General features: G+C 33.8%; 2 protein-coding genes across 3 annotated transcripts; both read right to left on the bottom strand.

Moving 5' to 3' along the window:
* Positions 1 to 3,878: 3,878 nt before the first annotated feature.
* On the bottom strand, positions 3,879 to 7,504 carry LOC107413749 (signal peptidase complex subunit 2). 2 transcript variants are annotated; one of them, XM_016021791.4, is made up of 5 exons: positions 7,195 to 7,499; positions 6,933 to 7,084; positions 6,522 to 6,603; positions 4,380 to 4,522; positions 3,879 to 4,197 (listed from the first exon to the last, which is right to left on the bottom strand). In XM_016021791.4, exons 1-5 carry the CDS (start codon positions 7,294 to 7,296, stop codon positions 4,101 to 4,103), a joined length of 576 nt encoding a protein of 191 aa, XP_015877277.1. In that variant the 5' UTR covers positions 7,297 to 7,499; the 3' UTR covers positions 3,879 to 4,100. The 2 variants fall into 2 exon arrangements, with proteins under 2 accessions (XP_015877277.1, XP_060675515.1); XM_060819532.1 differs by having other exon boundaries at positions 4,104 to 4,272; positions 7,195 to 7,504.
* An 828-nt stretch (positions 7,505 to 8,332) lies between these two features.
* On the bottom strand, positions 8,333 to 14,061 carry LOC107413740 (peroxisomal nicotinamide adenine dinucleotide carrier). Its single transcript, XM_016021785.4, has 11 exons — positions 13,829 to 14,061; positions 13,629 to 13,706; positions 13,454 to 13,528; positions 11,956 to 12,086; positions 11,635 to 11,689; positions 11,046 to 11,159; positions 10,183 to 10,251; positions 10,008 to 10,115; positions 9,793 to 9,861; positions 9,227 to 9,281; positions 8,333 to 8,737 (listed from the first exon to the last, which is right to left on the bottom strand). Exons 1-11 carry the CDS (start codon positions 13,907 to 13,909, stop codon positions 8,544 to 8,546), a joined length of 1,029 nt encoding a protein of 342 aa, XP_015877271.2. The 5' UTR covers positions 13,910 to 14,061; the 3' UTR covers positions 8,333 to 8,543.
* Positions 14,062 to 15,279: the final 1,218 nt, after the last annotated feature.

A 15,279-nucleotide genomic window follows, 5' to 3' on the forward strand; every position in this document is an offset into this window, starting at 1 on the left:
AAATTAATGCACTATAAATTTTTACCACTAATTTCCTTAGTTGTCCTAATCCCTAAATCGATTTATGAGGAGTTTGGTGATTAGTCCACCAGGGATATGCCAATTAGCCAAGTACATTATAGTAGATGGTCGCAATCATCAATTTAGCATATAGTTTGCTTCTATTCGGATTATATAATTTAGATGAACTAGATACTTTTGGTAATTAAATTCGAAAATGTTCAAATAATCCAGGTCATATATATCAGACAACTTGAATTATATAACCCAGTTGAAACACGATATGTTTAGTTTAAAAAATTTGGAAGGATTCAAATTGTTCGGGTTATAAAATCCTTATAAAACAAATATCCTCAATATACAGAATCTAGGATTATATGTATTAAATATCTCTTCCCGTATTATTTTTTTCTATCTAGACTCTATAAGTTAAATAAAACTGATATATCGAGTAAACAGAATCCAAATAACAAATCATTTACATTAGGTATATGGGATGACTACATTTGTAGTTGAAACAATTATTTTTTTCTGTATATAGATTTAATATTTATTTATAGCATTCAAGCTACTGTACTAAATGACTTCAAAGTATATACAATGAAAATTAAAACAATTGATAAGGAAATCCAATAGAATTTAAACCAAAAAATTATAAAAATATACAAAAAAGAAAAAATAAAAATACGAAGAAAATAAATAGATCATAAAAGCTAAATACTACATAAATTAGGGTTAAAAGAAATAATTTGTCAAACATTCATTTTTTTTGTATTTCTTTTTCTTTTTTTTTTATCGCTGAACTTTATTGTTTTTAAAATTTATTATTTTTCCTAAAACTTAATTGTAATGTACATTATTCTGTTTATGCGTTTGAAAATAATTGTGATTTAATAAATAATATTTTTGAAATATTAAAAAATAATTAAAATATACTATGATTATTAAATTTTATATCGTAACAAACTACCCACACACAAAAAATGACACATCATTTTATATCTTATTGAAAGGCCAAATAGCCTTTGAAAAGCACTTTGATTTTGATGATCGTTCAAGCTATAGAGCAAAAATTGTTTTCACTGTTTATTGATATGAGCAAAAACTAGAAGAGTAATATCTGATTGAAATCTGAGTGGCATGTGTTTTTTCATTGTCAGGTGGCTAAAGCAATATGGTTTGACATGCCATGGAGTATCAAATGGGAGTCACTGAGTGATAAATCTTTTCAAGAGAAGTTGAGATTGACTGCTAATCCTACAGGAGTGCTTCCGGTTCATCCAAATGACAAAGAAGATTTCTTTTGCTATGCCACGATCATTTTAGAACACATTTGGAAAATTAGAAACTCCATCATCTACGACAAAGCTAGTTTTTCTCTGGACAGCACTATCGTATGGCTAAACCACAGATTTAAAGAGGCAAAGGACGCAAGTGTCGACCCAGTCCAAAACCTTTCACGCCTGTTTCCAGCAAGCTCCTCAATCCGGAAAAAGTTCCCTTTTCAATGCATAAAAGAATCAACTCAGATGCTGCAGTTAAAGAAGGAAGAAGTACGATTGGAGTGATTGCCAGAAACCATCTTGGTGAAGTGCAAAAAATTATGGCAGTGCACTTTCAATCGGATAATCCAGAAGTGGCAGAAGCTTATGGAGTTTTGCAGGCTTTAAAGTTAGCTGAAGAAGAAAAATGGACCAAGGTCTGTTGTATTTCAGACTCATGGAACGTGATTGCAAAAATAAACAACCCCAACTCTCAAAATACTCACTGGGCTGCAGAAGGAATATTTAAAGACATTGGGAGGTTGGCAAAGATGCTGCAGAGTGCTCAGTTTGCTTGGTCCCCCCGGGAAAACAATTTTCTTGCTCACTTTGTTTGTAAATGGTGTCAAAAGAATGATATTTCCGGTTATGTATCTATTAACTCCTTACCTCATCCTTTCTCCATTTTTGTAACCCGGGGGAGTGGCTTGATAGCCAACTCCTACTGAAGGCTTTTTCCTTCGGATTTTCGGGTTGTTTTAAAACCGTATTTTCAGCGCAAAAATATATATATATATATATCTGATTGAAACTTTTCTTTAGGTAGCAATGCACAAACAAATTTTTTTTTTCTTTTTTTCTCTTTTAATTTTCCTCCATTTTCTCATCACCCAAACAAAAAAAGCAAAGCGAAGATAAATATTTTTTAGCTAAATTCAATAGGACTAGGATTTCCAAAAAAATTATAACTTGGACAGTGGAGAATTTACAGCGGTGAATGACGATCCGCTGTTTAAGAATTCGATTCTTTTAGTGGCGAGAGAGAGAGAGAGAGAGAGAGAGAGAGAGACCTTAAACAACAATCATCATCACGACACCGGAGCTGGCACCAGCGCTGGAAACCTGGATTTGTTTCATAGGCAGGTAGCCAACCGGTTCCATGACCTATGGTCATCGTTGTGGTTTTTTCTTCCTCTGTTTCTCAGCAGCCAAACATATATTCTTGACTTTTAATTTTATTTTTTTTATTGCATTATGTTATCAGAAAACGAGACGATGAGGCAAAAAAATATATATATGGTTTTTTGGTGAATCACCCGTAAAAATACTTTCTTCTTTTTTTTTTTTTTTTTTTTTGGAGAAACAATATGGAAAAGGCAATAAGACAATTTTTTAGCAATAAGACAAGCAAAAAAAATTTACTTTTCAATTAAGATAAAAGAATCTTAAAATAAGTTATAAAAAACAAAAAATATCTTATGACTTAAAATAAGTCATATTAAGATATAACTGGCAAAAAACAAACAGGCCCTACCAGTTCATATTACCAGAAAGAAAAAGACTACAACAGTTCAAATTCGCGGTATTTGACAATCATACCCAGTCATTCCCCATAGGCGAGTCTGTACGCTCCATCCATGAGCTCAACTTTGTGGATGTCGTCTATTTGGCCGATCACCTCTTTTCATCTCTTTGAAAGTTAGAGTAACAGTTGAATAACAGGCACTGGCAGTGAAGGCAAGGGTATTTTTGTCTTTAAAAAAGAATGTAGCTCTAGTCAGGCTTTCCAACAGTTGGACTGGTACAAGGGTAGAATATGCAACAAAACTATAACTTTAAAGGTATGTACACGAAATTATTAAAAACTTAAAGGGTGTAAGTGAAAAAAAGACGAACTAAAAGGGATATGTTTTTTTTTTTTTTTTAAAAAAAGAAAAAAAAAAAGAAAAGAGAAAAAAAGAAAAAAGAAAAAAGAAAAAAGAAAAAAGAAGTTCATCTATATATATATACACGTATATAATTGTAATAGGCTAGCAGAAACACTTGATATAGGGCTCTGCCATTACCGGTCTTAACTGGATTGAAGATATGGCTCAAAAATCCCAGATGAAAGCAAAAGGTTAACCAAATATGTAAACAATAAGAACGTTGCTCGATACCAAGTAATGGGAAATCGTAGAGGCAACATTTGCGCAGCAAGGTGAAAATAATTTAAACAAGTGCATTGAAGAATCTTCGCCATCAAGCACAGAATGGAGAATGGATAATGCATTTAAGCAAGCAATACTGCAGAATATCATTTCCTAGTCCTGATTAGCCAAAAACTGACCTTACACAGAAATTCTAACGAATATTATACCCGATCAACCAGGTTGAATTGTAAACAAGGAACAACAAGAAGTCGCTTCCTGCAGGTTCAAGCTGGCATAAGACAAATACGAACACCACATGCCCAAAACATCACCTGTCAATAATCTTGCACACCAAACGAGCAGCACATCAGGGAATTGCCACAATCACCATTGGTGTCGAGAAACATATCAAACAAGGTGTGCATAATGCAAGAACCTTATTTGTAATGTTACGCAATCCATAAAGACTTGATTAAAATTAAAATGCAGGAAAAAAGTTAACTGTTCCATATTTCATTAGCTGAGAAGCACAGTCTCTATCATTCATAACATATTGTCTTTGTTGAAAAATATTAATTCCACTGGTTTAACTCTGAAGAAAACACATTGATGAGCAACATCTTTTTGTTAAGATCACATGACAGCATAACTAAGCTCCTATCCAACCTGCGGTGTGTCCAATCAAATGCTAATCTGAAGCTTCAAATCATTTGCTCTTTTTTGGTTCTCTCACATATTCATCTATTAATGCTTCAACATCTTTCCAAAACAGCCCCTCCACCAAAATCCCATCCTTGGTGAACCTGCAACGTTATAGGCGATCAAAAAATAGGGCTCTAGAGGCGAGAGCGAGATGGGGGCATTGATGCTTTTAACACCTAAAATGAAGCAATAAGATACATATATTTGTATGTGTGCAGTTGTGCGTGTGTGTGTGTGTGTGTGTGTGTGTGAGAGAGAGAGAGAGAGAGAGAGAGAGAGAGACCACTGAGTAACACTTTTGGTGAACTGCACCGTTTGGTGTGCAGAAATTGATTTTGGATCTGCACTAGCTATGATAAGGGTATACATATCAGAGAATCTTGGCAATTTGGAAGATACCACCAATCCAGTGCTTGTGAAGGATCCCTGCACAGAAAAATTATGCAAACTGAGACAGAGAATATAATACTTCATGATACATCTCCATTTCCAGCAGCATATTAAAGCTTTTCTGAGATTCACATTTGATTCAGAAAAAGTAGGGCACAATAGGCATATACATTTTGAATTTCTTTGAAGCTTGTATAGCTTAAAGCACATAAGCAAAATAAAATGTTCATGGCAACACAAAATGGCATTTCATGAAGGAATACTACTAAAGCCAAACTGATTGTAGCATGGGTGTTATTGTTTCCAAGGCTGAACTCCATATATAAACAAGAAGAAAGCCTATAATTTATACAAGTACATGAGGAAAGAGAATTATGGGGCAGCAGCAGAAAGCTCACGTTGCAAAAATAATATTTCAAACCAAAAAAAAAAAAAAAAAACAAAAAAAAAATTCAACCATCACAACCACTACAAGACTAGAAATCATGCACTAGTTTTCATTTAGCAATGAACCATACAATTTGCCAAGTAGCTCGTTGCTTTGCTCAATCAAGAAAATGGTGGTAGACATCCTCTTGTTTACCACTCCTTGGAACAAAGAACAAGAATTCATACTTTGCTTTTAAATCTAAACTGTTTTTAAAGATAATATTGGCTAGCTCAACCTTGGAGGACCTTCCTTATATTACTCAATTCTAAATGAGCAGGTAACTAGCTCAAGTGGCAAAACCTCATTGGAGGCTTATGCATGTTTTGTCAATAGTTCATTTACTAATTGGTTACTTGAAGCCTGAACGAATGAGAAAAACAAGTAGTTCAATGCGTTGAAGATATGCCTACCGTCCGAAGCTTGCCTTTTTAAAAGGTAACCTTTCTCAAGCTAAACAATGAACCAATTTCATAACAATAGAACAACAAACCTTAAAAATTTTGGTCACAATTCTTTTCAATACATTAGATGCTAGAATATAATAACATGAGAGTTTTAAGTTAATACACGGGCAAAGTAATTAAGCTGACTATAATATGTGCCATAGTTTGCCATAGTTTTTTTTCCCTTTAATTTTCTTTTCTATAATTTGTGGTCCTTAATTTTTCCTCCCCTGCTTCTCCCCATAATAAGTAATTTATTAGTAATTGAAAAAGAGAAGGCCTTGATCTAGTATACAGGAGGTATCAGAGACTTAGCATAAAGATATATTATCAAAAGATTCCAACAAGGAAACCTCCATATTACTCAGCATAAAGATATAATATCAAAAGATAACCCCTTATTCTTATATATCGTCTCTTACATTTTAATTCTAAATGTGATATGCCAATAAACAAAGTGGCGACAAATCCTAAACTACCATCTTCCACCCCCACCCATAGAAACTCACAATTCCATTGTTAACCAACATATTCCCAGCTAATGAGAAAATGAAATCTGAAAGCTTTCCAGCCACCAAGCAATTAAGAAAAAGATCATTGCTTAACTTGTCACAAATAGAACTGGTAGTCATATCAATCCCATTTGAGCTATGCATCCATGACATCTTTCAAGTCTCACTGAATGCATGTAACCTTACCTAACCTTGGCACATAATCCTCAACATTGATTCCTTTACAGGCAAAAGGAAAATCGAAGTCCCATGACAGTACAAGCAGATATAAATCACACGATAAACATTTTACAAATAAATCTGGGGCCTCAAGGACTAATAAAAGAAATAGCGACAAGACCAAATTATGTCACCTACATTTTCCAATAAGATTATCTGAAGCCAACAAATACATCATCCAGAGAGCATTACATGATCAATTATAAGCATTCTTATTTATAATTAAAAAAAAAAAAAAGAAAAATCAAAACCAGAGGAAAGTGGCCTGTTTCAACCTTGAACCAACCAGTTCCTTATACCTATTAGATCATCATATATGCATCATAGTGCCAATACCTAAATCATACACATTCACATAAACGACAAGCATACTTTGAGGTACAAGGAAAAATAAAAGACAGAAAAAGATTGGGGGTTTAAGAGGAACATACCGCCGGAGGATATGTGAAAAGGATTGCATTCTTCTCCTTAGTGATTATGATCAGCTGCAACAACCCATTGAAGACTATATACTTGCCAGAGTCAAGGTTGGATCAAATACACCCTAATTAAACACTAATAAAATCTAAACCGAACATAATTTTTTTTTTTCAGCTTATTTCTTAACGAAGAAATATAAGTATTGCTATCATTCCACTAAAACGACAAAAATATCTTACTTAAGTCCCCAAAAAAAACAGTTTTCGTTGCTATAATCCAAAGTTATGGTTCTGTTAAAAACAATTTCCCTTTTTTTCCCTCCAATTTCTCATCAAACAAACAGACAGAGACCACAAACAGAGAGAAGAAAGAAAAAAAAAAAAAAGAAAAAGAAAAAAAAAGAGGAAAAATAAAAAGGATATAACACGATGCAAGCGATGAGGAAATCGCGGTTCTCAGGGAACTTCTTCTTGTAAAACTGAGCGAACAGTGCAATAACAATAATAACCGTTCCCAATAGCAATCTTACATTACTCAGCCTCACATCTTCCACATATCCACGACCCGTCACGATCTATTCGAAATTCCAGGAAAATGAAAATTAAGCGAAAATCAAAATTAATCTATAAAGAAAGAAAAAAAAAGGCTCAAAATTTGGTTTAGATCGGGAGGAATTATACTGACCTCTGAGACGGACTCGTCGAGGATGTGTTTGATGGAGTGGTGGTCCAAGAGATTGGCCTTCTTAGGGTTTTTGGTCGTCGTCTCTGCTTTCGTTTCCTGCATTTTCTCTTCTATTAGCTTGAAGGAGGTGTTGAGGGGGTTTTGGACTTGAAACGACTCTGTGTTTTGGTGCTTTGTTTTGAGGTTTTGTCCGAAAGCGAAAATGATTCAGAGAGAGTGGAATTTGAGCGTTGCTGGTGCAGTTTAATGGATTATGCAGCTGAATGACTCTTACCATACGCCGTGTGTGCGTAATGCGCGCTCAAGAATAAGGTAAAAGGCTAAAAGCTTATATTATCCAAAAAATAAATAATTAAATGTCCAATTAATTAATAAGTGATGCGGTTTAGGTGTACTACTCGGTGATTGGAGGTATTTGGACGAGTTATGAATTTTCTGATTGGAAGAAGTTAATATTTTTGACGTAATTAAAAATATATATGAATAAACACTCAACTTATGAAGTCCCCAAAAGGGGTTGACTAAAAACCAAAAAACAAAAATAAAAATAAAAATTCCCCAAAAGGGAAAACTCCAAGAAAACTTTTATTTTTGGTCGTCATACGTCCCAAAAAATTTAAAAAGTTTTAATAGGGCAAGATTACATAAGTTATGTTTTGATGTTAATAAAATAGAAAGAACTACATATTTTGATTAATAACATTTTGAAGATATCAACTTCCATATAGTTTTATTATTGTTTATATATTTACATATTCTATTTCTCTGCAAAAAGGATTGCTTAAAAGATCGCAAACCGACTAAATGAACGAGCTGGCGCATAGAATCATAATTTCAAATTATGGAAATTGGTAAAATTGAAAAATATGTTTAATATAAAATTGGAAGGATTTTTAAACTTAGAAAATATGCTCTACATGTGTTAAAACAAAAAGAGAAATTATTGTAAAAAAAGAAAAAAATTATAAGAATGAGATTTTTAATTTTTTTGCAAACTAAGAGAATGAGATTGAGAAAAACGTTTTTAAACTATCCTTATGTAGGCTGTTTTAATATATAAAACAATCGTTGGCACATCACGGCATTCATCAAAACTCTGACAAAGCCAAAGCAACGAAAAGAAAAAAGAAAATCCCACTAAAAAAATACGTTTTCACAAAAATCCACTAACAGAAGAGGTACAAGTACAACAATCATTTTGCTTTCAATTTATCCCCTTACATCCTATTTTATTTTGGGGTCCGAGTTTGCCAATTGCAAATGCTGAATCACATAATAAGCCAGCAATTGACAATAGAATTTCTAGTAAGATCGTATCATATATGAATGAAATGAACTAAGAGTTGTAATCATGATGGCTTTGATTTCACTGTGTTAATGGCATTCTTGGTAAGCAAAAACCGAGCACCTTGAACAAGTTCTTCCTTGACCATGAACAGTACAGCAGCAGCAAGAACACTCTGTACAATTTTGGTTCTCATCCCTTTGTAAAACCCATAAAATCCTTCATGGTGAATCATCTTCAAAATAGCATCCAATGTGCCTGAATTTTTTAACAACGAAAAGGTGTCATTCATATTCCAACATTAAGTTAATATTTGAAGAAGACGATGATTTAAGCATAATAAGGGTTAGTTTCCTTCACAGATCCCTGTATCCCTCAACTAGCTTCTCAGTTGATCAATATTTGTAAAAGCTAATATTGCAGGTGAGACATATGGATGTATACCATTGGACTCCTTGGACCATGCTTTGATGGAACAAAATGGCAATAATTCTAGTTTTAAATTTTAGGCCATGTTTGGTAGTTAGAACTTACTAGGGGTAGAAAAGAAAAGAAATTTCAGTCTTCATTGTTTATAATAAGAAAATTATATAGAAACTATAAAAATAACAAATGAATTTCCATGAAAACAAGTGAGGAATTCATATGCCTCTCTTTTTTTTTTTTTTTTTGAGGGGGGCCGTTGTGGAATCCGAACTCCAAATATAGGATGGCACTATAAAAAGAAGACTTTGTAACTGTTCAAACCTTTGTAATGATGCCTCTTGTCACCAGTTGTAAGTTGTTTTGCTTGAAGCCTCGACTGTAACAGAAGAAACTAAAATGACTGACCGAAACATGCTAAGCTAAAAAATCAGTGAATATCCAAATATCATGGCGAAATAGATAAAAATATTAATATTGTAATGAAATCAAGGAAAGAAGCAGGCCAAGGGTTCTACTTCAATGGTTTATTATCTGGCCCAACTCACATATCATTATCTCTCCACAGCCCCATGCTCTCCCTTAGCATTTGACTTATAATCCAACCATAGAACCAAATCTCAGCAAAGATTCCCACCAGATAATCCAAGGTATTTGCAACAAATATATTACAATATTGATGTAAAGAAACTAATTATTCCAACCAGACAAAATTAACATGTTGACAATACAGAAAATCATAGCAGGAGATCATGTTTTTAAAATAACTGATGTCATTAGCTATTTTTATCAATTTCAAAGGAATTTAAGAAGTCAACAATTTCAGCTCAGGGCACCAAGTTATCTGTCAATATTTATAAATATTTAATTGTACAGGATCCATCATTTACCTTCACAACTAAAAGAGGATATGTCACAACAGTAGCCCCTAGTTTTGCCAGAGCACCGAGAAGAAATATCTACCAAAATCAAGAAACTTATTAGCTCAATCAGAGGGTGAATAACAATGCACAAGTGCTGAATGTCAACATATAAGATTTTCAAAATAAAAAACCAGAAAAACTGTAGCAATGCTGAAAAGTTGGAGAACTAAATGAAACCTAACCTCTAAAGCAGTAACCACACTGTTACCATTCTTATTCGAGGCACGGCTTTGCTTCAGCTTCTTCAACATGGTTTCATAAAGCATGAATTGTATGGAAGGATTACTAACCTGTGATCAAGAGGAGAAACAATTAGTGGTATTCTCTTACCACATACAAGGGTTACTTGTCACGTACCATAATCAATGTCGGTAATACACCTTTCCAGAAACCCCAAATTCCAGCTTCATCAAAAACTTCCTGGACCTGTAAATATTTTACATCATAAAATAAGGGGGGAAAAATTTCTGAGTATCAAATGAAATTGCATGATGGGAAAACCTACAACAACAAAGAAAATAAGTAGTTGCAACACAAGTATGCCTCTAACCAATATTAAACACATATTTAACACATAAAAATCCACGAAGGATGAGCTCATTTGAAGTAATTCTAACTCCTCTCATTTCCTTTAAGCCTGGAACGTATGACTCCAAGAACCAATCAATCATTTTACTGTCTACAAAAATTGAATAATCACATCTAATAACCAAATTTATTTTAAATTCTACAATTAGCATTTAAATTTCATGTTCACTCCCCCCCACCCAACACAAAAAAAAAAAAAAAAAAAAAAAAAAAAAAATTTCATTCATCAAAAAAATGATCAGTTCATTGACCAAATGGCTGATCAATCTGCTTCAAATGTCTCGGACCAGCAACAGATTTTTACAAGTCCAATCCAACAACCTGCTCTTGTAGTCAATCAATGCAGAAACAGTGTCGCAACTCACAATCCGAACAAAAATTTGTTGCAGCAAAGTAAAAGTTAATTTAGGTAAAAACCATGCAATCAAGTAATTCTGTCATAGGAAGTGAGGAACCATAGAAACATTAAGCTAAGATAACTTATTTACTTTTATTTAAACGCTCCTTAGACAGAGCTGCTTAAGGAGTGTTTTATGAGCTACCTTGACAAACATAATAAAAAAGTAAGTATCCCTAGATCCTCCCTCCCCAGAATCTAAAATTTAGAGAAAGAAGAATGCGATTGCACCAACCACATGAGCAGTCCCATAGGGAGGAGGCTCAGCTGCTGCAGCAAGAACGGCTTCATCTGCAGTAATCAATGGTGTCTCACCAGGCGTGGGCTTCGTTGAGATTTTTGTATGAGTCTGCACAAAAATTAGTGTTCCAATGGAAAACGTTAGAAGATCAAATTGCAAACTGCAGAGAAAAATGGAGAGCAGTGCTTATTATTCAATTTGGGAAATTTGACCCTCGGTGCAACAGGAGAAAATATTTAGTGAAATTGGTTTCAAAGCAAATTATTAATAAATCTGTGCTTAAAAGAGCTCTGTACCAGACACAGCATAATTCTGTCCAAGAAATCAAGGAACCATGATAGAATTATGGCCAAAGAATTTGGTTCAAATTTTCAGCCACTTAAGTTCGCATGGAATACCCATCTTAGAAGAACAAAACAGGACTTTCCATATATAAACTATTGCAGACGTGTCAAATCGCATATTACCAATATAAAACATGGTTGTAAAATAAATGTAAATAATGCAAGGAAAAACATTTAGTATGCCTCTGACACATTCGAGATTTAGTGAAGCTTGTGGCTAATTTCAGTTAGCTTGTTACCTGCATGCGGGTAACAACTACCCATATAGGGTTTGTCAACAGCACATTCACACACCTATAACAAGAAAATTTTATGGAAATTCTTAGCAGCATGTCACATGATTTTTAAAAGAAAAAGTTAAATATAAGACATATATTAGGATAAACATAGTCACTAAAAGTTTTCTCTGTCCACTCAAATTGCAATTTATTAATTAAAAAGCTTTTATGAGAAGCTGATACAACAAATTTGAGTAGTAAAACCAATTGCAGCTATGTTGAAGTAAAATAAGAAATAATGAAAGCCACTAGACCTAAGGTTGCATTGACAAAGTAAATCACCCTGACAAAGCAGCCACCAGAAGTGAGGTGAACATTCCAACTGATCCATCACCTATTCCTAACTTCCTTCGTTCAAGTGCAGCAACTTCAGCCTTGTTCCTGAATATTTGATAGAAATAATAGTAAACACCCTGTACCAGTAAAATTGCAAGTACATAAGAAACCAGAAAGCTAGACAAATCATATATAATTTAGATCTATGCAATGCAGGTTAACAAATTGTCATAGAACTAAGCTGATTCTGGACCATCTAGGTAAGTAAAGGAAGTTCTAAGGCAAACATATCTAAAGAAGCATACAACTCGTCTAGCTTGTTTTGAGAATAGAGAAACCATATTAGATACAAATTAAAGCTGACAATTTATTTACTTTGTTATTTAAAGGCATTGCTGAACTTGAGCATAATAATAACTGTTTAATGACATGAACTAAGCAATGGTTTGAGCTTAGTTTTTATTTTTATTTTTATTTATTTTTCATTTTTTATATATAATTCTTATAAACTGTATTTTAATTCACATGATTTATAAACCAGAATAACAACTATTTCTGGTTTCAAAATAGTTCTGAAATTGGTCCATTGAGGATGTAATGTCAACATCACCAAATAACAGTGTAATAATGTAATTTAAAAATGTCCCACATACAAAGAAATTTTATATTTTCTTAATCTGTCTTAAAACATTCAAGAAGCCCTGGTAGCTTGAGCACACAACTATTAAAATTCGCTCAAGCAAAGAGTACTGGCAGAATAGTGGAAAGGGGTCAATGTAAAACTGCCAAGGCATCCGCATATCCAAAACATATCAGCTTAAGCTCGCCTAAACTTTTGCCCAGAGGAGGAGAATCAGAGACAAATATATTTTTGTGCATATTGGTAAGAAACCTAATGGAGGGGAGAAAATTTCAAGATAACACAAGCCCACCATTAGTAAATAAATCACGAGAAGAGCTGTATCAGTTCACTTTAACTTAAAATTGTGCGGATAATAAGTAACGAAAAATGAATCCATCAATGGCACGAATTTCAGAGACATGAGACCACATGCTACTGCACCGAAATAATAAAACAGAAAAATAAAAAGATACGAAAAAAAATTCTATCACTGCTCTTTACCATTACATCCTCCACAATTCTACAAATAAGCATACATTACAGGAATGATGTCGTCTAAAACATAATTTGCCTATGTATATTTTACATAACACTACTTAAATACAAAACAACCCTGAACCCTTTTAAATTTAACCTGCTTTCCCTCTCTATCAAATTCTGAAATCTAAAATATTTTCTCACTTTCCTATCAAATTCTTAGATATCAAGCAGTGACTTGGGACTTTTAAAGTTTAGACACAAAAGCAATACGTAAAGAGACTCTCACTAGCTACTGAATTCAGAAATAGCATTCCTAATAAGAGATTACTGAACATGAATCATTAAGAATGAAAATTGAGATTTGCATTGTTTTGCTTTTGATGAGAGCTGAAGGATGCTCACTTGAGAAGCAGCTGTGCCTGCTAACGATGGCGTCAAACCTCCGTATAATCTTCCCCATCCTTCTTGTTTCACAACCTACACACAGAGAGATGGGATATAATAAAACTAAAAAGTAACAAATATTGAAAAACAACAAGGAAAAAAAATAAAAAAATTGAGCCCGGAAGAAAAAAACCTGACACATTTGTTGAATAGTTCCAAGCTTCCTCTTCTCCTTCTTAAGATCACGCTCCGTCTGTTGACGAGTATTCACCTACAGATTACAACCCACAAAAAAAAAAAAATAATAAAAGCACAAAATTAAAAAAATAAAAAACTTAAAAAAAAGAAAAAGAAACGAATAAAAAAGGGGCATAAGGAGATCTGTAATTATACAGTTTGAAGAGGATAAGTAATAAGCTGAGCGATGATCCCTCCTCCAGCACCGGCGAGTCCATTGATCAAAGCGTCTGACATTTTCTTTTTCTCGGGAAAATGGTTTTTCCTTATTTTCTCGGGAATGTATAGGCAGACATAGAGGGAAAAATAAAAAATAAAAAAGTACCTAATATTATAGAGAGAAAGATAGAGAGAGAGAGTTTCTTTTTTTTTAGAGAGAGAAAGTGAGAAGACTAATCTCTGACTTTGGGAGGTAGCGAACTAAATAACTGATGCTGATGGCTATTCACAATCATGCACGTCAGACCCCCCATTCCATTTCCATGTCTTTCTCTCCTGCCTGGTTGTTACGTTCAAGAAAGCTGTTTGCATTTTTACCATTTTGCCCCTACACAAAATGTCAGATTGTTTCGTGCTTTGTATTCTTTCCTGTCTTCGGCTCAACGAGCCGTTTTTGGGCTTTTTTAATTTTGGTCTACTACCAACTAACAGTTCGGGCTTTTCATTTGTAAAATTTTTTGTCTTATGCTAATCGAATCGTTTTGATCTTGGGCCTCAATTTGAAGGTGCAATACCCAATTATTTGGGCTTTTTATACAATACCTATTTATTTTTCATTTTTCACTTTTTAAGTTTCTAGGTTTTTGGCAATCAACCACCCAACGTCTTCTTCTCTATCAAAAAATAAAATAAAAATAAAATAACCTGAATCAAAGTTTACGTCCAATAGGAAAGCAAGGTGGCATATATTTGTTAATAATCAAAAAAGCTGTTCAAAGATGAAGAGAATTCTATTCTTCCCCACCTTCTTTTTTATTCTCTATCTCTTTTTGTGTCTTGTATACATAAACTTCATCACAACCAAATTATACTTTTATTATGCTGCAGTAAAAACGTAGTACCAAAAAAAAAAAATGTTTAAACGAAAAAACAGATATTCATGGAAGAAAGCAGAAAAGCGACCAGAACCTGAAGAATTATTAACGCTGTTCATAATGATACGAAATGCAGAGAACATCGACGTGGGAAGTAAAACTTCTGCTCTCAACTATGTGGTTATTTGCTCACTAGAAGAAGGTAAAGAAGGTCGGTCGATGGCGAAAAGAGGTTCATCTCAACGTAATCCAGTATGGGATAAAATATGGTCAGTACCATTCAGGATGGGAATGTACGAATTCTTTCAGCTGGAAGTGGTTAGGTTATGTAGCCGCTCCGACATCGTCGGGACGTCCACCGGAACCTTAGTTGTGGGTAGGGCTCATATTCCATTGCCGAAGAAAGTCGGCGTCAAGGAACATAGAAGGTATGCACTTGTCAAGGTTGATGAAGAAACAGGATGCAAAGTTGATGCAGGACATATTTATGTTTCCATGGTAGTTGAGCATGAGGGAGGGAAATAATGATAGATTTCATTAAGAAACTCTCTTTTTATCATATTCTAATGTTCA

This window comes from Ziziphus jujuba, chromosome 8, assembly GCF_031755915.1.
Source record: "Ziziphus jujuba cultivar Dongzao chromosome 8, ASM3175591v1".
Classification (NCBI taxonomy): domain Eukaryota; kingdom Viridiplantae; phylum Streptophyta; class Magnoliopsida; order Rosales; family Rhamnaceae; genus Ziziphus; species Ziziphus jujuba.

Coding starts and splice junctions, on each gene's coding strand:
- LOC107413740 (XM_016021785.4), bottom strand. CDS start 13,909: ATGTCAGACGCTTTGATCAATGGACTCGCCGGTGCTGGAGGAGGGATC. Junction 10,116..10,182: donor TATTACCGACATTGATTATG/GTACGTGACAAG, acceptor TCTTGATCACAG/GTTAGTAATCCTTCCATACA. Junction 8,738..9,226: donor CAAGAGGCATCATTACAAAG/GTTTGAACAGTT, acceptor TAAAAAATTCAG/GCACATTGGATGCTATTTTG.
- LOC107413749 (XM_016021791.4), bottom strand. CDS start 7,296: ATGCAGGAAACGAAAGCAGAGACGACGACCAAAAACCCTAAGAAGGCC. Junction 7,085..7,194: donor TCGACGAGTCCGTCTCAGAG/GTCAGTATAATT, acceptor AATTTCGAATAG/ATCGTGACGGGTCGTGGATA. Junction 4,198..4,379: donor ACCAAAAGTGTTACTCAGTG/GTCTCTCTCTCT, acceptor ATAACGTTGCAG/GTTCACCAAGGATGGGATTT.